General features: G+C 36.9%; 1 protein-coding gene across 4 annotated transcripts in view; it reads right to left on the bottom strand.

Moving 5' to 3' along the window:
* Window positions 1–24,728, bottom strand: part of fgf11a (fibroblast growth factor 11a) — a 62,593-nt gene that overhangs the window by 34,691 nt on the left and 3,174 nt on the right. For all 4 annotated transcript variants that reach the window (XR_008605296.1, XM_055025243.1, XM_055025242.1 and 1 more), the window contains exon 2: window positions 6,089–6,199. Coding sequence is in view for 3 of the 4 variants with exons in the window: in XM_055025241.1 (XP_054881216.1) it covers window positions 6,089–6,199 (111 nt within the window). In the remaining variant the exon portion in view is untranslated. The remainder of the gene's footprint in view (window positions 1–6,088; window positions 6,200–24,728) is intronic.

The raw sequence follows: 24,728 nt of genomic DNA, 5'->3' as shown, positions 1-24,728 counted from the left end.
CTTTCTCTTTCTTTGTTTTTCTTTTTCCTTCTGGAGGTCACAGAGCAGTTCTCCTCTCTCACCTCCAATTAAGGGGAATATCGAACTAACTGAAGATAGTCGAGGCCTAGTCAGAAATCAGAAAAAAACGAATACACATTTTTATGTGTACAGGCCACACGTGAACTCTGTTTTACATTAGGGCTGGACAATAAATTAATAACAATACATAGTGCGATAGATGTAAGATGAGATCAAAATCCATTAAAAATCATTTCACTACACAAGAACTTTGTTCAGATGTCAAGTTTTGATGGAGTTCATGGGTAGCTGTGATAGCCAACCACTATCAATACTGTTGGTTCACTGATTACAAATAAAATATGATAAAGTCCAATTTTATTTGTTTGTTGATTCCTTCACCAATTGTGGTGATAAACCCGCATGTAAGTTTAAAAAGGGTAGAAAAATACACTTGAAAGATCCCCATTAAAGTTGGACATAGAAAGTAAAGTTAGTCCACAGAGGGGACTGACTCATTCTCTTGTTGTCCAGGTCCAACCTCTCTGTTATCTGGACCAAAGAGAACCAGTAGGAGAGGCGAAAAAAAGGGAAGCAGCCAAAGCCCTGTGGGGATCTAATGAAACAAAAAAAGAGAGACGGGAGCTGCTTTAGTTTTATCACTTCTTCTTTTTTATGGACGTCCCCCTAGGGCTTCCCTAACTAGGTGATAGTTGTCACAAAGCTGAAAGTGGCTCCATGTTAAAGCACAAAGTGAGAGGGGGGCCGGAAACAAAAGAACAAGAGGATCAAACAGGAGGGAAGAGAGAAGAAAGAAAGAGAAAGGAAGGCGACCTGCTGTGGAAAAACGAGTCAGCGAGACAAGATGAGCTGGCAGGGGAAGAGACAGAGAAATGTACAAAAAAACAACAAAAAAAAGTAAAAAATGTAAGGATGACAGAGAGGAAAAGAAGGAGGAGATGCAGCAGCTGGCATGGAGCTGATGGCTCTTCAATCACTGCGTCTCCCCCTTCTGTTGGGAGGTCAGAGGAGCCGCCACCCTCCTCCTCCTCTCCTCTCCTGGCTCCTTTAGGCTGTTATGTAACAGAGCGAACAGAAAAATGAGGCGAGGAGAGGAGAGGGAGACTTCTTCCTTTTAGTTAGAAAGCAGTTGACAGATTTTTTTTTTAACTTTAATTACCTTACCCTTAATTCTGGCTGAAGTGGGTCACTCTCTCAGGAGACCAAGTCTCCAACAAGAAGTAGTAGCTTGTTATCGTTTCAAATGAATCAAAAACACAGAGGACTATGTTTCACAGGTCTGACTCAATAAGCAATCAATCATTAGAAAAATTAAAATGAGCTCAATAATTTTCTTTTCAATAGTTGTGTTTTATCATTTCTGAATATTTTTAAATTTCTTATATAGTATAGTAGCTTATAAAATTGATGTACATCAAATAAATTTTACTTTAACAAAATTTGACGCAATTTAACGCCTTGAAACTGGGCTTCTGTCTCTTTAAGAAGCTCTTTCCGTCACTCCGATTTCAGCACGTCATCACAATAATGTTTTGTATTCAGTCTTTCGCAACATTTTTACCAGCGTTTCACTGAGAAATAGTTAATATAATGATTTCAGTGCTGCCAGGTGTTGCTAATTGCTGGTGGCTAGTCTGAAGGAACTGAGTGGGTGAGTAGCAGTTGCTCTGTGAGGCTGAAGCTTTGAGGAGGAGCTGTGCCTTGAAGGCAGGGCTAGGTCCACCCAGGCATTTTGGACAGTTGCCATGAAGACTAAAAGATTTCTCAAACATGCATGAAAGAACCAAAGCAATAATCAGGTAAGTGTTTGATGAGCGAACATCATCATGACATGATGTAGCTCATATTAACTCAAATATTTAAAGAGTTATTTGATCTGTTGATATCAAATAACATTTAATTTCCATCTGGGATCAATAAAGTATTTTTGAATTTTAAAGTTCAAAAACATAACACCGCTCCTTTAAAAATCATAGATTACATCCCAAAGGTTTTTGAAACGGCTCATTTTCCAGACACCAGAAAACATTAAACTGACTGAATGTTTTTTTTAGGGCTGTTTTTAGAAGCAGTAGGATCACTAAGTTAGCACATAAAAATAAAACATTTTAATTATGCATATTAGGTCCCCTTTAACACACCACACAAAATTGGAATCAAAATCTTAAAGGATTCCTGATTCAACAATTAGAAAGGTAAAGATGGCTCCATGTTAGCGCATTTATGCAATAAAATCAAACCCATAAAACGAGCGGCTGAAAGCTAGCAGCAGCTGATTCTCAGGAATCTCCCCACATCTTAGACATGACAGTGAGGAGGAGCTGCAGCTGTAACAGAAGGCTGTCTGCTCTGAAGCAACGTCTTACAGTGAAGGTCTCTTTCATGCATATCCCACCCGGCGCTGCAGAACATGCTCACACAGCAATTTCCCCCTCCTCCTTTAATGCTCTGTGCAGTCAGGTAGATGATTGTGCTGCTGATTGATACCGGTTTCCAATGATGTGAGCGACTAAATAATCCAACTCTGGCGGGAAGGGAACAATTTCCGAGCTGTGACTTGAGAATGTACAAAAAAAAAAAAAAGAGGAAAAAATGGAGTGTGATGGAGTTACAGCCGTTATAAAACGAGCCGGCGAATGCGGGGGTGACCTCCGCTGACTGATGTTCGACGCGCCGCCACATGAGGAGCGAAGCGGCGTTACACAACAACAATCTTTACACCTGTCTGGGAAATCAGCCCCGCTCGCCTTCGGATGTGCCCTGCGGTATTACGCGATGAATATTTCAGATTGGACATGAGACTGTTTAAAGTTCAGCCGCGGAGCGTAGGTGTGCGGTTACATAAGAGCGGGAATAATCGAAGCTTTCTGGACGTGGTCGGCGTTGCCAGGTTGGGCAGGTTTCCGCCCGATTGGGCTGATTTTGAAAATGTTTGGCTGGATGAAGGAAAAACATAACAACTAGGTTGCTAAAATTTGGGCTGTTTTTCAGAACATTTGGCAGGTTTTTAGAAGGACAAAATTCTTTAGAAATAGTTGTGATTGTGTGGCAGAAAACACAACAAAACTTCTTTTTTTTTAAATCCTATGTTTTCCCATTGATGGTTGCTGTGGAAAAACTTGATTTCTGACGTTTTTGTGGTAGAAAGACCCGAGAAATTGTCTCAATGTGAAATTAAATCTTTAAAAAAAGGGATGGGTCTTGATTTTCTCAGTATTAAAAGGTCAGTGATCTGAACCAGAATGATGTAGAGCTTTAAGTTTACATAAAAATGAGTTATTTTTGTCATGTTATGTACATGCCTCCTGTTTTAGATATTCAAAATATCTAATGATTTCATTGTTCTTGTCTTATTTGTAAATTTATTTTGAAATTTATAGATTCTATCCAAAGTGACAACATCAAAGATTAATAACTGGTTGATTTAGTTAACCATTGGTAATACAGTGCAGCATCGTGATTGATAAGTGAAAATCGGCACAAAAAACTCCACTTTCATTGTGTTTAAAGAGTCAAGACCTGAACAGGCTCAATGGATTTTGGTTCCAACCAGTTTACAACAAAAAACGGCCAAAAATGTTTTTAATTTTCACAAATCTGAGTGCAGTCGATGAAGTATGGGACACTATCATTTATACATATTTACATGTCATACATTTTATTAGAGGTTGAGTTTTGAGCTAGTTTGTTTTTTTTAGTTTTTGGGTTTTATTTTGTTTTCAGCTAGAAACTGTTAGTCAAATCTGGCAACCTTGGATCAGCAGGGCCGGCTCAAGGCACATGAGAGTTAAGGAGCTGCTTAGGGCCCCCATATCACCAGGAGGCCCCCAACAGCAAAAAGCTAGTGTGATATAAAAATGCATATATTTTCAATAAGATTTAATAAAAATAACTAAGTGCTACTACATATAGAAAAACTATTTTGATATTTTCATATTTGGTACATATTTAATATGTTGATCTCTTTCTATTAGATTAACCTTGTTAATTAACATTGATAATTAAACTTGTTAATGTTAATTAACAAGTTCAATTAACAAGTTCAATTAACAAGTTCAAATTAACAAGTTCAATTAACAAGTTCAAATTAACATTAATTTGTTTACTGTAAATTTAATGTTTATCAGCCAATATTAGTTTCACATAGTTAAAATAATGTAGCACACTTAAGATTAAAATATTTTGTTTAGTTTGCTGATTTTTGTCAACCTGACAAAAATCAACAGCTATAATAGCATCAATATGATGTAAGCTAATTACAAATTATGCTAATGACAGTAGTTATGTTAAGAGTAGTTTAAGAATGATTAAGCATCTGACATGTTGATATAGGGGGGCCCCAAAAGAAGATCTGCTCAGGGCCCCAAAAAGGTTGGAGCCAGCCCTGCTGATCACATTCTTATCTCTGCTGCTCTGTCTTTAAATTTTCAAATGGCTGTTTTCTGCTCTCACCAGGTTGATAGCTGACTGCTGTGCTTGTTTCACTCGTCGAAACCCAAATGAAGACGCTACAGGAACCTTGGCCAGCTTCAGGACAAATGTTTGGGTTGTGAGTTTGGAAACACTTCAGCTGCCACATTCTGACATTTCAATAAGAAACGATGAAACGTACGAGCTTCAAACTGTGATTTCTCTTTTTCCCCACCCGCTGTAGTAGGTTGTAAATCTGAAATTGTGCCGACTAGATGTTTTCCACCTAAACTGTTGTTTTGACAGAAAAAACCTGCTGTGTTGCCACACCAGGGATATTGTATAATATATTATTGATCTGTGAGGGAGCGCTGAAGGGATTCCTAGAGCCTGGGATCCGGTGGATTTAGTCAGTAATCGCAGAGGAGGCGACCCATAGAGGGCCGATGATTTGTTTCTATGAAAACTGAAGGTGAAAATAAAAGGAAAAATGTTTAGGTTTTATCCAAGATAGTATTATTATTGAATGTTTTTTAAATGCTGGTAATTATTTAGCATAGCAGGTGAAGTTCTCATCTTTGAGAGAAGTTAGTTTCACGAAAAAAAACATAAATTAATCTGCGTTTAAAGCTTTTTGTCTTTCAACATTGAGGTGGAAAAAAAAATGTCATAAATTACACTTAACAATAAACATCTCTTGAAGCAAAGAAATCTGGCCTCGTCCTATCTTAGTTTTTTTATTTTTACTTTTAGGTTCATTTTCACACCAGATTAATGACGCATTGCAAAAACCAAGTATATTCGCTTCGCTTCTACCTTAATACACTTGAAAGTAGGCAAGACTAAATTAAAACTACTTTTCAGCGTTATATATTCTTATTTTTAGCAGTTGTTTTAATCTTTTAGCTCAGCTTTAACCGTTCACCTTTACAATCATTAGTATATCTCTGTCTCATTTTTATTTTAATACTTTAATACTTTAATACTTGAAATTAGGCAAAACTAACATACAAGTAACTTTTAAACAAGATATAGGAAATTGTTTTACATATTTCTAAAAAGAAAAAGTACTAGTTGTAAATGAAATAATCTGCCAGTGAAGTTAGATATTGTAACTTATAATTGAAACTACATGCTAAACACTACAGTTCTAATTTTACTTAAAACAAGAACTTTTCAATCAATATTGAGAAATTATTGTCTTCAAAAAGCTCCTTGATGAAAAGTTACTTGTAAGTTAGTTTTGTTTTATTTTAAGTGTACTAAAATATTTCTTTTAGAAATTAGACAAAAACCTTTACAAATATTGTACTTTTTTTTGCAATATTATGGAATTATTGATGTAAAACAAGCTCATGTTTCTTGCTAAAAAGTTACTTGTTAGTTATTTCCATTGTGCTAAGACTTTTGGACTAGAAACTAGACCAAAATATTTGATAAGGTTTTGTGTTTTTACAGTGTATATCATAACAGTGTTATTGCAGCTATCGATTTTAACCTTATGAGAGCAGCAACCAAGCAAAAATGCTCTAATTAATAATCATTTTGCAGACAACCCCTGAAGTTACAGTAAAAGTTGTCAAGTTTAATATCTTTTGGAGCAGAGGAAATGTGAAATCTATAATTACAAAATAAAATAAAATGTTCTCTGACTCACAAAAGGAGCTGCTTTCGTCCTTTGTGCCTTCCATGGTGCCATCCGGCAGCATCTGGAGGTAGAATCCGTGTCTGCAGTAGAGCCGTGTGACGATGCCCTTCAGCTGGGGCTCTGCAGAGCAAACACAGTGTTAACAGCACATGTTAGCCTACAGGAACACACACATTCACACACACTTGTCAGGTGGCATTTATCAGAGCAAATGGCCACCTTAGAGCCTGGACACTGACTAAACAAGAAGCAATTCTTACAATTTACCCGGTTAAATGTTTAGACAGAAAGGGATTTATGTGTGCTTAGCTTTCTTCTTAAGCTCAGCTTGTTTATTTCAAATTTGGGAGTAGAAAGCACAAGATAAATGTGTTGCTAGAGGGATAACTAAAGAAACGTACTTTGAGCAAGACTTTCATTGATCACAACTACAACTAAAACTAGCTTTGGCCTGCATGAGGTGTGGCAAATAGCTTTCTTCAACGTTAGCTTAAAATAAGAGAGAATTTATGCTAGCTAAACATGTTTTGGAAGTTGAATATTTTACCCAAAAAGCAATTTTTACTTGATAAAGGTAGTTGTATTAAAAGCTTGCAGTAAAAGGTTAATATCCAGTTTATAGTTTATTATTTTCTAACTGAAATGCTAGCAATTAGCACCTAGCTTGTCTGAGCTAGCATGAGTTTTTCTTCAGGCTCAGAAGTGCTGAGAAGGAGCAGATGGAGGATCAAACGAAATGTCAGGGTGGTAAAGTGTGTCCATAATCAACATTTAATGAATCTCATCAAATATGAAGGAGGATGGAGGGATGTGGGGGCAGCTGACAGTTTGCCCTCAATTGACAGGAAGGATATTTTAGTGCATGAAGAATAAAGAAAGATACGACCTGGGAAATCTGCTCATTTAAACTTGTCAAGTCGTACAAGCAAACACAGTCTCTGTGTTCTGAAATGTTTTTTTGTGGGGGGTTTTTCCACAGATTTCTTGTTTTTGCACACTAAAATTTCAAATTTATATAAAGTCTTATATAAGTCTTAATTACAATGAACAATGGGGCAAAACTGGAATGGCAAAACTATTTATTTACCACAACAGAAAAACAAAAACAGATGGATCTGTTTAGCAAAAAATATGCAAAAGATTTGTTAGGGTGCAGTTTTCTACTCACATAATTAGCTTGTTTAGCTTAGCATAGCTTTAACTGTATACAACTCTGTTTTTAGAGCCATTATGCTAAGACTAGTCAACTTGCTTATCAATGTGAGGTCAAAAGCACTGAAACATTATTGACCACATATTGTAAACAACTGTTTAATTTCCTTGTGCAGTACTCTGAGGCGTCTTTTTATTATTTTTCCTTAATCATATACAAAAGGTATTAAAGATGGAGATTAGCCATTTGGCTAAAATCTGATATTTTTGCATGTATATGTTTATTAATATTTAAAGCCATGTGATTATAAAATAAACTTGATTTGCCAAAAACATCTTGATGATCACTAAAATCACAGAGGACAGGTGTTTCCAACAGGAACTGGTGAAATTCAGGTTGACTTTATTTTATATTCATAACCATCATGTTATGGATTTACTGAAGATTTCCTCTCTTTAATCCCAATTTCATACTAAACCTGACTGCATCGATTTTTATCCAAGATGAGAGCCATCATTAATCCATCCATTGCCGGCTGACTAGACACAGAAGGTCAGAGTGGTAATCTGTAACATGTTAATCTCAAATTAAGCTCCGTGCCGCACAGCGAGCCATGTGCATCTGCTGGCCACGGAGGATATGAGCAGCAAACACGCAGCGCTGACCTTTAGCGAGTCTCTGCAGCTGCAGTTCAAACAGAGGAAATACTTCCTGCACACAACGAGCGTGACATCAGCAGCAACACAAGCAGCCTGCAGATTTAACACGCAACATCTGAGACACATTTACTGACAAAATTATTCATCCAACTCTTATTCATACTCAAAAGTATGAATAAGAGTTGGATGGAAGATTTAAAATATACTCAGTTAAGAGTAAAAACGTATTTGGTACAAAGTCTACTCCAGTAGCAGGTACTAATATCAATACTTAACATTTTGATATTAAATATTAAGTATCAGTATTTAATATTTTTAATATTATATAATCAGGTGGACCAAAATATGAAGTTAAGTGGAAATTTTGTATTTTAAAGATCAAAATGACAAAAGATTTATTTTCCCAAATCATTTTCTTTCATTATAAAACTTAAAAACTGCAGGTGTGTGTCTGAGTCTGGTGAATTTCTGGTTATAACATGTTTGATTTTCATTCAATGGGAAGAAAATCCAGAAAGTTTACTTATGTAAGAATACAAATATTTCATAGTAAATCACTCAAGTAAAAGTAGAAAGTTGCCAGGAAATTAACCAATAGTAAAAAAAACATTGATAAAAAGTCGACTCAAGAACTGATTAAATTATCAAATTATCAAACATCTAATATTTAAAAATCACATAATCAGACGGATCAAAATATAAAGTTAATTGGAAATTTGGGTATTTTAAGGATCAAATGAAAATTATTCAAATATGACATCATTATAAAATAACAAAATAAGACAAAACAAACACTTCTCCAAATCAATTTCAATATAAAATTTATGAAACCTTAAAAACATCTCCAGGTTTTTACTCAGTGAAGTTACTCACACTGGATTGAATATCCAGACATTTTACTCAAGTAAGAGTAGAAATACTTCATAGTAAAGTTACTCAAGTAAAAGTAAAACGTGCAGGAAGTGAATGAACACGTGATGGAGACATGTGAGGCGGTTAGAGAGCGACTTGTTCTCTATTTGAATGGCAGTTGATCTGGAAGCTTATTAAAGAAACAGGGATTAATTTCCCACATTAAGAATCTCAACCATTAAAGTCTCTCTGAACTCTGAAGCCTCATAATGTCAAATGACAACTGGGCGGCAGATCGCCTTATTTTTACTTCTGTTCATTCCCAACGTGTCCAACAGAGACGGCCGCGTCCATTACCAGACCCGCGCTGAACACAGCAGCCTTTATTTATCATATTTAGAATAAATCTGCTGCAGGAAGATTTAATGTAAATCCTGAAGTTTGTTAGAAGAAAACAAAAATTTTACAGAAAAAGATTTGAAACTGACAAATTGTTATGAAGCCGAAAGAAAGTTTGAAACTGAAAAAGAAACTAAACTGAAAATACATTTTTGAAACTCAAATGAAAGATTTGAAACTACAATTATTTTAAAACTGAAAGTTTTGAAAATAAAAATTGAACTAAAAATCATGATCTGTGAACAACTATTTTGACTTTGAGTTGTAGACTGGTTTAAAAGTCTTGAAGAACATTTACTTTACATTTTTATAGACCTCAAAGATGTTGCCGTAAATAAGTCATTAATATCTGTATTTAAAACAAAAAAGCAGAAAAAAAAGGTTTTAAAATAAAAAATGGAGACATTTCATAACCACAATCCCGTAACGAGTTTTTTAAGAAAACATTTAAAGCTTGAGTGAAATATTAATGCAGAAACTTTTGCATGAGAGCACATGGGTCAGTGAGACTACATTAACTCATCTGAATTATTTTCAAATGTTCAGGCTGCTATTTAGCGATAACACATTGTCAGGTTTTGCATTTTACATAAATTTAATAGAATTGTAATTTATCAATCCCTCCTTGAATTAAACCTGTTTCTGCATAATGTAACTTTTATCAACCTCCCTCTTGGCCTTTTCCTCCTTCTCTACTGTATTTTTTTACCCACCTCATCCCTAAAACTGCAGAGCTAATCTGCAGGGAAACCCCTTACTGTTGCTGTTTCTGAAGCGGCAGCACTTAGCAGCTGAATGACAGACTGTCACTCAGAGGGAGGAGGACAGGGCAGACACGGGACTCGGAGGAAAAGCCGCAGATGAAGCTGAAGGTAAGCATTTAAAAAGTGTTTTAAACAGGTTTTTGGTTGACCTCAGCAGGTGTGCTAATTCTTCTCTTTCCGCCCCGGTCGGACCGCTTGAAGCCGACGGATTATTATACGGCCATCTGTTTATCGGGTCGTTTTCTGAAGCGCTTCCCGTTCTGTCGGGATAGCAGCCCTGGGGAGTTCAGATGTGCAGCAGCACTGATGAATTATGGTCACCGGAGTTCATAAAGTGTGAGAGGAAGCTGTTCCCAACATTTACCAACATTTTTCCTCACCGGCTGCGATTCCATCAAACACAAAATTGCACAAATTGGACAAAAATAAGACAAGATATCAGGAAGAAAATTGGGCCCCTCAATAAGTCAGTTTTATATTTGGTTACAGTTTCAGATGTCTGAAAGTGTCACATTCATCTGATGAAATAATTCTATCCCATCATGAACAGCATCAAGGTTTCCCCCAGAAAACTGTCGAAGCTCAGAGACGCTGGGGAGTTCAGCCAGCTGGTTTTTGTGCTAAAAAAAAGTTTAAAACTTTGGAATAAAATTTAAAATATGTCCAGGTATTCATGTCCGAAAAAAGACACAAAAAAATAAATAAATAAAAAATACACAAAAAAAATTCAAACAAAATAAATGGAATTGTTTTGCATTTCGGTTAAACCCTAATTAAGCAGTTTGTAATTATGGTCACATTTAAATGGAAAATAACTTCAAAAAAACAGACAACAATTAGTTAGCATAATTACTACATGTCACAGGCTGCAAAATTAAAGCATTTATTGTGTTTTCTTATTGTGTTGTTTTCTTTTGTTTTCCTAAATCCGACCATTTTCATTACTGCCTGCCACCTGGTGAAGTAATTTCATTTGCTGGTTGTGGTTTTTCTTTATTAAAGACACATGCACTCACATCAACCTCACTGCAAATATCACGTCATATGCAGAAGGTTGTTCTTATAACATGCTAACACCCATGTTAGCTTGCACTCTACCTCACCTACTCATTTTAAAAAATGACACCTGACCTTCAACTCGCTATGTGTTCATATATCATAATATGTTGCCATAACGGTCACAACTGTTCCACCTAAGATGATCTTCATCTAACCCATATTTGCTGTGACTGTTATTAGCTTAGCAGCATGAATACATTAAATATCTGCTGCTATCATAGGAACCTTCCAGACCTGTCAGGTCTTCTGGTTCTGCTCTGCATCCCCAGAACCAGAGCCAAACATGGAGAAGCAGGATTCAGCTTCTATGCACCACATATCTGGGACAAACTTCCAGATTTGCAGAAAACTGCAAAACAGCCGAAACACTGACTTCCTTCAAAGCAAGGGCGTCAAACTCATTTTCATTTTGGTCCTTATTGAGATCACGGAGGTTCTTAAAGGGCCTGAATGTGTTGACAAAACCCGTTAACAAACTGTTAAAATATTAATAAATAGCCGTGTCTGCACCTAATAAGTACTTCTTAAAATGAAATAATATTGGACATGTTTTGAAACTGATCAGTCCCTGATCAGTCCCTCCAGGAGTTAATGATTCTCTTTTTCTTTTTTGCAATGAAAATCACTGATTTGTGGAGCTAATTTAGAAATATTTGCAAAATATTTTATAATGTTTACAGATGTGCATGGTGATATATGTGATGTTTAATTTGATTATTACTTGACATCAAGTACAGCAGAGGAAGAAATGTAGTAGGAATAAGATATAGTGCCACCTACAGGTGGGAGTTAACATCACAGTAACACAAAGTTGCTGGAAAATTTGCAGTAAACCCATAATTTAAGCATTATCGTGTGCTACACAAATACACTTGACTTTACTGTGAAAAAATAATCCAAGAGATGAACATGTTTTGATGTGAAATGGGAACATCAACCCCAGAGTGGAAGAAAAACACCCTGTTCACTCTGTAGCTAGCTCTCTGTATTGTTCGCTTTTCCTAAAACACACAAATAACTGAGCTTTTCAAACAGCTGACGGCTGGATAAACAACAGTTATTGGATGTATTGGGTTCATTTAGGGCGTTATAAAGCATAACTCCGCTCACAGCGGCGTGAACAATGTTTAAAGTTTGACCAAAACAAACTCTGTCAACAACCCGAACAAGATCAACATGAGGCGCCAACACCACCGCCGAGGTTTTTCTATCCAATCTCTAAGCTGCCAAGCTGAATTGAATAGTTAACACTCCACCTGAGACAACCACTGTAAGTCAAGTCTGCGCGCTGACAGATTGTTCTTTGTGCGCTGCGACAGAGGGAAACAAAGCATAGTCGACTTCTTCAAGTAATTACTCCTCCAGGCTGAGCAGCACTAATTTACAGCTGCACGTTGCTCATGCAGTAAGGGAGAAATATTTCTGCTCTGCCTGTGCTGCTGCAGCACACAAACAGGAACACTCTATATTTACCTTCATATTGCAAGCTTCTGTCTATATTGTTCAGAAAAATCACTAAGTCAGGCAATCATTAGAAAGGTGAAAAATGCCAGCTGAGAGAGGATTTTTTATTTTTAAATACAGCTTTGCGGGGAAAATCCTGCTTGGTTTCTGCTACTTAACATGCAATGCCTCTGCACACCAGTCTGAGAAAATCTTCTCTCTCTACAGTTAATAAGCTTGTTACTCTCCACTGACTGTAATATTGTCTTTCTCACCACTTGCCTAAGGGCCTGAAGCCATTAATCCATAGACATATGGATTTTACAACTAGTTTTTCATCTTTCATTTATTCTGGCCAGGATTCTTCTGGCTCAGAAGAAACCATGAGATTTATCATCTCCAGAACTGGAAATGAGTTAAAGTAGGGGATTTATTAACCAAAACAATTAACCAAAATAAAATAAATAAAAAAAACATCTGATGTACTGCAAAAATTGAATGAAATATGTCATATTTCACTTTTCACATTAAGTGGAGGAGTAAATTGCATAAAGCCATGGGCTCACAGAATCCCCAGCTGACAGTGAATAATGGCGATGAAGGCAGGTTGAGCCTATATGGTAATGACCATATTTACAAGGACCATCAATCATACAAAAATCACCATCCGCCTCATCCCTCATAGGACGCAGAGGCAAAAAGAGGCGGGACGCCCCCAAAACAAACCGTCTCTCCCTGTTTTTTATTCAATCTTTTTCTTTCTCTGACTACAGTCAAGCATCAGCTTTCAGGAAAATCAATACTGATAGATAGGAGTACATTAATCAGCTATTTTACATGTTTGGCAGAAGTTAAAACATCTGTACTTTGGTTAAAAGGGAGAGCAATTTGTTTAAAATGAAGCTTTGCTAATTAATGGTTTATCAGATTCGTGGTAATAGATATTATCAAGCTAATAGCCACTCAAAATCAAGTTAACAGTGAACCCAAGCCAAACTAATGCCTTGTGAGTCATGTCACTGCCTTTTTAGTGGCAAACTAATGGCTAATCAGACATAAACTAGCTTAAGCTGCATAGTGTCATACTTATCAATACTCAAACTGATGCTAATAGAAGCAAGAGGATAGTGTTGACATGTTCGACACTTTCTCTCCCAGAATTTACAGAATATGCCTGGAAAAGTAACCAGAAAGATCTGGACAGTAGCCTACAACCTCCAGGAAAGTCAGATTATGAAACATTGCAGGTAAACCACATGAAGTTAATCCCTAAATCCAGCGAAAGTTCCCCGATAGAAGGGCTGGTCGATGGGACAGAAAAACAGACCACGATATAAGCGTTTCATATCAATCAATATCGATAATCAGTGATTCGTTTTATCCATAGTTTTTACTTCATGCTGTTCTTTTATTTTTAAGCAGTTATGAGACATGGTGCCGAAACATGAAACTGCTGCTGTGCAAGTAGCTCCACAAGTTGTTTCTGGGTAACAAGAGAGAGAGAAAGAGAGCGAGTGAGTGAGAGAGAGAGTGAGAGTGGTATAAAATTACACTGTAAAGAAAGATTTCACATGCTTCAAGCCAAATTGCTAAATATAGAGAAGTTTGAACCTGAAGAGAAGAAAACACAAAGCTTATTTGTATGTTTAGAGGATAAAACCCATATAAAGAAAGTTGTGTGTGCTGTCAATAAGCCTATAAAAACAGACTGTTCACTTATAATCCTTTAGAGACTTTGTCTACCAATTTGTAAAACTGACTTTTTTAAAATAAAAATCTATTTTATGCAGGTAAGTCTGTGTTGTCAGAGTTTTTACTGGAAAACTTCATATATTTTTAAAGGTAACCAAACTAAATTTAAATACTTTTTACCTTCAAACATGCCAACAGCACAACGGAGAAAACAAAAACAGCAGGAAAGTTGAATCCACCGCCCCAACATAAATCACTGGCTTGCGGTTTGAGATGTTGTGGATTGATTAGAAAGGAACTTTATTCTGAAGCTTAATGATTTAAAACATTGATAAATGACCCGCTGATGGAGTCAGAAGCAAAGGGGAGGAAACAATAGCAGCTGTCTCCCAAAATTAGTGAGTGAGAGAATGTGGAGAGCAAGATAAGGACAGAGGATAAAGGACGTGACTGAAAAATGGACAGAAAGGGTGGAAGATGGGACAAAGACATGGGACATTAATCAGAAAAACAGTACAGGCAGCAACTCTGGAAGGATGATGATGCACTTGGACAAGAGAAAAACAAGCAAAGGCAGAAATTACAGAAGAAAAACACCAAATCATGCAAGTTAAGCAGCATTTATAGGTAAAAACTACTGACAATCTGTGCACTGGTAAAGCTTGCTAACAAAAACAAAAAGTTGAAGAAAGCAGCTGCCAATTATAAATACTTCAAGCAAAGAAGTATTTATAGAGTAATGTTAAAATACTTCACAAGTAAATGAAATTAGTAAGATGCAAATATTGTAGAATAGAGAACGTATTCTAACATTTCCAAAAAAAACTTAACTGGTAACGATGTTTGAAGAAAATTGTGTAATATGAGTTGCAACAAAACTTAATTTCCCTCTGGGATGAATAAAGTATTTTTGATTTGGATTAATTCTTCGACAGGAGTTAGTCAGAAAATTATAACGCCTGATGTACCAATTAGAGCTGATGCTTTAACTTCCTGACTTATTTGTCTTTAAATAAAGATGATGTATTTATTTTAAAGTCGTATTGCTGCTGCAGAGGAAGGAGGCGGCACACCTCCTCACAGGGTGAACCACACAGTGAGGAGGTTTTCCACATCCTAGGACCCTTTTCACTGAAGTTAATTACAGTAACGATTGAAAGCCGGACCCTGCCTGTCGCGCGAGACTCATCGCCAGGAACCAAAATCACCTGAGACACAGCGGCGAAGACGGAAGAAGACACTAACATCAGGCGTTTTGGCAAGTTTTTTAACTGCCTAAACCAGACCACTGACCTGCAGAGCTCCTCTATTTTAATATAAATTCATTTGTAGTAGTTCTACCACTGGGTAGCGATATAAAGGGAGGGAAACAAGAAGCATCTTATGTGTTTTACATTTGTATCACATAATTATTGTCCTGTTTTACTAAAAACAATCTTGTTTTCTTCTTTTTGCTATTAGCTAAAACATGTTAGCATCAGCATGTTTAGCCGCTAGCAAAATAGCAGTAGCATTTATCTACTACATTAGTTTACGCTTTTGCTCTTTTTTTCACTATTAACACCAAACCTAACATTATATAATCAAACAAGAACTGTGCTAATAAGTCAACACAATTGCTGTGTTAGAATTATTTATCACAATTATTGTGCTCTTCTACACAACAATTATGTGAAGAAATGCAAAAACAAAAACTAAATTTGAAATATTTTTAACAAAATAAAACTATACTGTTGTAGAAAATTGATTTTCAAACGATTATTCATGCAAAACATTAAAAATGTGATCAATAAAAGACATAAAAATGTTGACTTGTCAGTGAAAATCTCACCCAAAAAATGTAAAATCTTGACTCATAAAGTGGTCTTTTTACTGCAATTTGTAGATACCAGGTAAGTTAGGGACAACTGTTGAAGAATTAAAGTAAGAGGAGATGGAGCGTATAACAATGGAGGAAAAAGAGGGAGGACGTAGATGGGAAAACCCTGTCAATGGCGGAGGAGGAGAGAGATAGAAATGATCTATCCAAAAAATACTGTAGAAGGAGGAAAGAAAATCGAGCCAGTGAATTAACAAGAGACAAAGGAGCAGAGGGTGAGCGCGACGGGAAAGGCTGGGAGAAGAATGGAGAAATCAATCACCAGCAGCCCTGATGTTGTAACGCTGAAAAAGAGTCAATGCCAAGAACCAAACTTTCCACCCACGCACTTTTTCTCTCTTCATCACCATCGCCTCGCTCGTTCATACCTTCAAAAGCTCCAGCTTCACAGTTTATCGCCCCCTTCATCCCCTCTCTCGAAACAACACCTTACATCTTGCAGCTTTTTAGCATCATGCCATAATTCTGCCCCTCCTGGTAAGTGCTGACCCATACGGAGATAAACAGAAATATTCCCTCAAGAGCCATTAGAGCCAGAAACAAGCCAGTTCCAGTCTATAGAGGGTCTCTGGATGACACTCCAAGCATAAGATGCTGTAATTCACAGCAACACACAACTGAAGGAGGAAGATATTCAACATAAAAACTTGAAAGAAAGTCACAAAGTGGCCAAAATTCACAAAATTTATAGCTCCTTGATAATAAAACAGCTTTAAAAAGCTTATATAAATTTCCTAAGGGGAAGTTCTTACCATAATAATAGTGAGTTTTTTATTATTAATCATAGAGTGGTGCAAATGTAAGTATATATATTTTCAGAGTGAGTGTCATTTGTTGTAGTTCTACTATATACAGAATGTGAGTCACTAAATGACAACGAGAACTGATTCTCTCTTCATCTGAAGTGACAGTAACGGACAAAAATATTAGCAAAAATGAAAAACTGGCTATTTCTTTTTATTATTTCCATAATAATGCAAAAGGAAGTTAAAAGAAATGTGTACAAATTGTGATTTGGTGTTTTCTCTGAGGAAGGAAACTAATATTAACAAACAGCAGGTTAGAGAGTCTAGGCATTAGCTGGTCGGTGTCCAGCTGAAGGTAGTTGGTGTCATGCTAACAGCTAGACAGAAAGTGTAGCTAACGGCTATAAATAATGAAGGTCCAGTAAACAGCATTAATTCAAGCAACAGCTAGTCGGCACAGTTTACAGGTATTCACAGAGTCTGTGTCCAGCTAACACCTAGGAAGAGGGCCTAGCTAACAGTTAGCAAGCAAGACCAGTTAGGATCCAATCAATACATCATCAAAGTCCAATCAACGGCTAATCAGAGTCCATATAACAGGTAATCAAGAGAGTGCAGCCAACTACTGATCAAAGCCTAGCTAACAGCCAGTTAAAGTCCAGCTGAAACCAAGTCACAGGTCAGCAAACAGAATCCATTTATTTGCAATCCATTTACATATGGATTCAAACTGTTTGCCTCCTTGTGAGAGTTTGTCTGATTCTCCGAACTGAGATCAGCCTATCTGCTGCTGTTGGCCGGTAACACATTGACTGTTCACATCCTCTGCCCTGGCCTGGTGGCATTAGACACACCCTCCCTCTGTGAATTAGTTAATGGCCAATTGCTATCCTCCAACAAATGCACACAGTCACAGGTGGGCTATTCACTCTCAAGTGGAGACGGTGGAAGTGTGTCAGAGCAGATGGGTAATGGCCCACGGGGAAGCGTGAATTTAAACAAACCACAAGTTCTTCAGCTGGACCTTATCCAAATGAAGTGGAAATAAAGAGCAGGCAGATTTGCTTTAAGACTGTTATCACAAAGGTATTACTGTCCTCTGGATAATCATCAGACACTGTGAAACCTTGATGTTGAGGTTAATCAGGCTATTTCAGATTACAAACCAGAAGTACTGAAGTATTCTCTCTGAGAAAATAACATAAAAGTATTGAAATCAATCAAAATACAAAGAATACAGTTTGATTTAAAGTGAACCCAGTGACCAAAGACGCCTGTTTCCATTTCAGTCATGCAGCAGTAAGTCAATAACTTGAAGAGTTGCTGTCAAACCGAAATAAAAGGGAGGAAACTAAACCTGACAAGTGACTAAAATAAATATTTACAGCACAGTTGTGGTGTTTAACATTTTTGACAAATCACTATGTTGCGTTTTAGCATTCAAAACAGTCCTAGTTTAAAATCTGCATGTTAAAATGCTAATTTACATCGACCCAGAGTTGTGTTTTCACACCAGATAGACTCGGTTGGATTGGGGATGAAAATTGCAACATTTGTTACATTTTCAGGCGATATGGTTCTCTTGCACACTTCACTGTGTTAGGCGATCCAAACTAATTGAAAAACCTGTTTCCCTCCTCGCCTGTGGGGCGCTGCAACAAGAATTGCTGCAGGAAACAGCACAAAAATCTCAGAAGACGACAGTGAGCGTAACTTCCTCCTTCACAAAACGTAAACAAAATGGAGTGTCGTATTCTCATTTGTCTTTGTTAAAAGATCGCGCGTTGACTACCACATTTGTTTTGAGTCTGTTTACCCAAAATACCCTGCGCCGTAGTCCGCTTTATGCTTTTGAAGCGATCTCCAGTCCACTTGGTGTTCACATATGGATTCAAACTGCACCAAAGTTCACTTAAATCGAACTGAGACCTAGATATGCAAACGGACCTAAGTTCTATTTTTTTGGTCCACATCAGTTTGATTACGCGTTCACACTTCCACTAACAAACCAAACTTTCTGCACAAATGAACCAGAGTTCAGTTAAAACAAACTAAACATGGCTGGTGTGAATGAACCCATTAAGTGGCTCCATTTTAGGTTTATTATAAGATACCGACGAAGCCATTTTATTATAGAAATCTTTTTGAAAATGGAAATACTATTAAAGTCTGCTAATTTAAACAACTATTTAACATGACTGCACAGGCACATTTTATTTGACAATTAATGCCAAACACTATTGCCTCACAGATCAAATGTGAGCGGCTCAGAAAATGTTTTCCTTCTACCAAATTAGTCATTTCCAATTTTTAAAGTTCTCATTCGTCTTCTTTCCCAGCTCTCCTCTTCCTCCTGCTGAGTCAGGACTTCTCTGCCTCCGTCTTTCCCTCACTTTCTTATCTTCCTCTTTCCTGAAGCCTCGGCTGCGAAACCCCAGGCACAACACAGATCAGCCCCTCACCCTCCTCCGTCAGAGCGAAGAGAAGGAAAACCTCGTCACACAAAGCACTGGAATCGTTTGCCTCATGCTTTAATTCTCCTCCATTTCTATTTATTCCTTTTATGTTGGCATTATATCCCAAACGAGGCAATCAAAAGCCATGTTGCCATAATTCTGTGTTGGCCCTCTGGTTATAATACTAATATTCCAAAGCCATCTGTCATGTAGACTCTATCTCTGTTTGAAAGATGAACAACATTATGGAGTTATAAAGAGGCTAAAATGAGGAAATAATGTTTTGTTCACATGGAGACACAGCAGTGGACACTTAAGAATTTAAAATATTTTAAATGCAAGATAAAATTCAAATGATTTATGCAAGTCAAGGTTTCAAAAACTGTAATCATGACATTCAGACTTTGTTTTCTAATTTTAAGTGTACTAAGATATTCGCACCATAAACTAGAAACAATTTTTGTGTTTTTAATGTTTAATAATTGATTCATCATGAATAACCAGAGTAAATATTTCAGCTGTAGTTTGAACTACTTGAAAAGCTAGAAGAGTTTTTAGAGGTGGTCATAGATTTAAGAGATTCACAGGCAGCTGTGGTCCTGCAAACAAATTTATGAGACGCATCTGCAGTGGATGAAACCTGACCCAGATGTTAGTGGCTGTAAAATCCAGTTCTAAATCTTGAAACATCATTAGTTGACTCCAAAGTAAATTCACAGTCATTCGCTGACATTATGAGTCGCCGCCTGTGGTGTAAAAACTTCTCCTCAGCGTTCCCGCCGAACAAAGGCACTCAGCAAAACCGCGAATATGAGCACATATCCTGCAGCCGTTGTGCAGCAGCGTCTTTGAGACCATCCTAATTATCCTCTCAGCAGCAGACAGAGAGGTTTTCCTCACACGTGCACAAAGCGCCTGACTCAGGAGGAAACATCGAGACAGGAAACACCCAGGGTGCATCTGCAGTCTGAGGAGCCACCTTGGGACCCCGCACTTCGCCCACCAGTGGCTACAACCGCGCGGTTTCTCCCTGATCGCTCTCTATGTGCTGCGCTCTCTGTTTGTCTCCTCGTCCTGTGTAATCATATCCTTTACACCATCGGCTTCCCATCTAATCTCATGCATCGATACTCTTTAATTAAACTGATTCAGAGAGTCTGTCCTCAATCCTCGGTACCAAAACGACGGCGGCGCGGCGCCTCCTCTCTACCCCCAGGTCGGCGATATGTCACGAAAAGTTCACCCTAATTATTTCCTGATTTCTGTGCCGAAATTGCTCTTTGATGGCTGACAACAAACAGCAGGACGCCACGACAAACAGCCACTAAGGAGAACTTCAAGGGAGGGAAACGTAGACTAGCTGCTGGTCAAGTTGATATGTGAACAGAAACTCAACCGCTGTTCTGTTGGTGTAGCAAACCGGATGTCTGCTTTCAAACCTGTCAATTTAATCTTCTTTATCCAAACATTATACCAATGATGATGATGATGCAGATAGGTGTTTGTTCAATAGAGAACACAGTTTATAAAGTGGTATGATGTTTGATGGGTTTTTGTTTCATATAATATACAGTTTATACTGTTTTTATACATTTGTTTTATATAATACACAGTTTTGTTTCATATAGTATACATGACAATGTATCGGTATGCTACTGGACTAAAAATAAAGGTCACACTGAGATGATACATTCTAGATCCGACTGACTGTGTTGATAACAAGTGACAGAAAAATTATCTAAATTATCTCATCAGATCATGTTTGAAATAAAATCGGAAAACCACAAAAATATCTGTGGATCATGAATATAAAACTTTGTGAAGTATTTTCTTAGATTTTTGTTTCTGGATTTTATTTAAGCAGCTTATGATGAACCTTCTGAGAAACATTTTCTCCCACTTTCCCACTGAAAATAGAAGAAAACTGAGTAGTAGTCACTTAAAAGTTAAACATGATGTAACATATTTAATCTAAGTCAGTTTGGGGGAAGACCTCAAACTGTAAGGAAACATTCAAACATCAGATTGAACAGTTTTATGACTCCACTTGTTGGGGGGTTTGGGTTAGAATAAGGAGTTACCCTAATCCAAATGTGTGATTTAAATAACGCACAAAACTAAAGGTTCGTCACTTCGCTCAGAACACTAGCTCGGTTTATAATGGGGAAACCCAGAGTGGGGGTTTCATTTTATTTTATTTTAAATCCCACTGCAGCTTATCTTTGCAAACAAGGAGCAACACTCCAAGTCTTCCTGCAGCTAGCTCCCGAGCCTCGCAGTTTAATTTGCAGAACAAAGATAATGGAAAATGTGAAACTACAGAAGGCTCCGCTCTACTTTTGAATCCCCCTCTCTCCTCACGCGCTTATCTACCTTCCCTCCGTTCTCGTCATTCCTGCTCCGGTTTTAACGGGATTAAATCCCCGCTCCGGCTGGTAAACCACACCGTCTTTATGCAAGCTGCTTCCCTGAACTGGACGGAGACGGGTTCCCCTGAAAAGCCCGCATCTCCTTCCTCAGTGTCAGCAGGTCATCTTGTCTGACTTGCTGCTTTCTTACCGGTGCCATGCGTGTCGTCGCTACAGATTAAGCCGCTCAAATCCCATTAGATAGCCGCACAGCTGCACAGAAACGCTTGTAATTCTGTTTAAAGGAGTCTGCTATGAAAGCAGGTTTCATTTTAAGGAGGATTACATTTTGATTAGGGATGAAAGATAACTTTCTTTCAAAAACCAATACAGCAAACCAACAGTTTTCTCATTCCAAATGCCGGTAAGCAATACATAGTGATAATAACTGATAGCAAGCAGCGATAAGCGATAACAACTGAAAATATACTTGGAAATAAAAAATGCTAATAACCACAAATGCAAGGCAATGACATCATCAACAGTCTGATCAAGACCAAAAACTTTTGAATCTTTAAAATTTTGAAATAAAAATTAATACTAAGCCAACATTTGCCAAAAATGTATCAACAGAAACCAGATATCAGGTGGATGTCTACATAAATAAAGTTCACTACTCACTGACGTAAAGAAAAACAGAAAACAAACAAGGTCTGTAGACAGGGGATTAAAATAAATATAAAAATGCATTCCACGAGTTTAAAACAGAAAATGGTCAGACCACTAAAGAAGTTATTGGTGCTACGCGCTATGATACCAGACCGATAATTTCTTACCAGGCGTTAATTACCAGGCCGATAGTTATCGTTCTCCCATAATTTTGATTAAATCTCTGTCATGATCACTCTTCATTGGTAAATTACCATTTTTATGTTTTAAACCCCAAAGACGTCTAAAACTAACTCTATGTTGCACCAATTCCCAGCAAACGCCACTTAAATACCTACAGAGAATAAAAATTGCTTAAATTTATCACCAAATAAATGCAATGTAAGTAGAAATTAAATGTTTCTATCACAGAATGGTTTAAATTTCCAAACAGTTCCACCTTAAAAACGACAGAAAAACTCATTGTTGTTGGTACTTGAGAAAAAGGAGACATTAATGACCTCATAAAGGCTCAGATTAATAAAAAATAAGGATTTTGTGCAGCTGAAGTCACAATTTAAGAGCAATCATGAGAATAAATAAGGAAATACAGGGACTTGTGAGTGTTACTTGACAGAAACCGTGTAAAAACGTTTTTCTTAGGCTCCCGTCTTTGTTTAGCAGTTTAAGGCTTGTGAGGCGCGCTGACATTCAAAGGTCATTAGTCAGATTTAAAGTGATGAAGCTGCAGATGAGGATGACTCAGAGATTATCACTCTGTGATCTGATTCCTGTTCTCCTGTACTTCCTGTAATCTATTTAAACGTCCACTTAGAAGAATTCAGACTCAATAACGACAGATTATTACGGAAGATTTTTACCTCATTTAAACTAATCTACATTAAGGAGAGTCATTAAGCCTCATATGAATGTTTAAGTGAAACATAATCAGGATTTGATCTCCTGCAGCTGCATAGAAAGAGAATTGACCAAATTTTCAGGTTATTTCTGAGGATTAATGATCAGATCAAAGAGCTGCTGGATGAATCATATGGTGTGAAACAGACAATGTTTCACACCATTTTCTGTAAAAAATAAAATAAAATAATTTAAAAAAGCAAAATATTGAATATTTACATTTCAGTAAAAAACAGTTGAAGACAATTAAACTGTTTAAATTCAGTTAAAGTAAATTAAAAACAGTTACAGAAGTGATGTAAAAATATTCTGTAACAAAACACATTTCTGTTGCTGTAATGTCAAACCACTTGTTTCCTTCTACTACCACTTTATTCTTGTATTTGTCCTTTTTCTCGCAATATTATGACTTTACTCTCAAATTTATTGTATTTTTTCTTAGTCTGGACTTAATATTCCATCATAGAGATCAAATTTTGAAGAAAAAGAACCAGAAATGATCACAAACATTCAGGTTATTGCTTCAATAAAAACACTAATCCTCTGATGTGGCTTTGCATTAAAGTTTTAAAAATGCGTTTGATTCTCTGTGTGTGTGTGTGTGTGTGTGTGTGTGTGTGTGTGTGTGTGTGTGTGTGTGTGTGTGTGTGTGCGTGTCACCAAGAGATTAGAGCCTGGTGAGGAAAAGATAAGCAGGCTTATTAAGAGGTCATTAATAAATTTGTTAATGAGCTCTCCATGTAAGACAATAAGAGGGAGAAGGAAAGGAAGATCATGCGTCTCTGTGTGTGTGTGTCATATTCCATATCAACCGTATCTGCAGGCCGTGCTAAGTTATCATTATGAGATGCAGCCTGTGACACACACACACACACACACACACACACACACACACACACACACACACTTCCATTTGCATGAAGAGGGCTTTTAGCGATGCCCTTGTACCCTCAATGACAGTATTTCTGCATAATTCAATAAGTGTGCAGATTCACACACACAAGGAAGCCTGCACACACCTAAACACACACCCTGCTAAACACATATGAGGGAATAATTGTTTAATATATAGCTTATGTAAAAATTCTATTACTGGTTCAGATTAAAGAACATTCATGTGCTTGAATGGCCCAGTCAAAGCCCAGACACACGTTTAGCTAGTTATCTGTGGCAGGTCTGCTAAATATGATACGACGGAGAGTTAGGGGCAGACTAATAAGAATAAACTATAAATAATACAAGGAAAACCTGTCAATAATAGGAGAATAAAGTTGTAAATAATGCGTGAATAAAATCATATCACCAAAATAAAGTTGTAACATGAGAAAAAAAAATTGTATGACAATAAAGTTTAAATAATATAAGATTAAAGTCACAATATAAGAGGGGAAAAGTTTTAATAATATGAGAAAAAAGTCACAATATCAGTAGAATAAAGTTGTACTACAACAGTTGAAATAATACAAGAAATTGAAATTATTACAAGTTTTTCTTGTACTAGGAGAAAAACTTGTAATAATAGGTGATAAAAGTTCCAATAATACAAGAATTTGGTAATAACATTACCAAAATAAAGTAGTATAACAATAAAGTCGAGATAATACAAGACAAAAGTTTTACTAATGGGAAAATA

The sequence above is a fragment of the Poeciliopsis prolifica genome, unplaced genomic scaffold, assembly GCF_027474105.1.
Source record: "Poeciliopsis prolifica strain line A6 unplaced genomic scaffold, Auburn_PproV2 SCAFFOLD140, whole genome shotgun sequence".
Classification (NCBI taxonomy): domain Eukaryota; kingdom Metazoa; phylum Chordata; class Actinopteri; order Cyprinodontiformes; family Poeciliidae; genus Poeciliopsis; species Poeciliopsis prolifica.
Note: the sequence above shows the minus strand (reverse complement) of the source record. Positions and strands in the feature narration are given on the sequence as shown.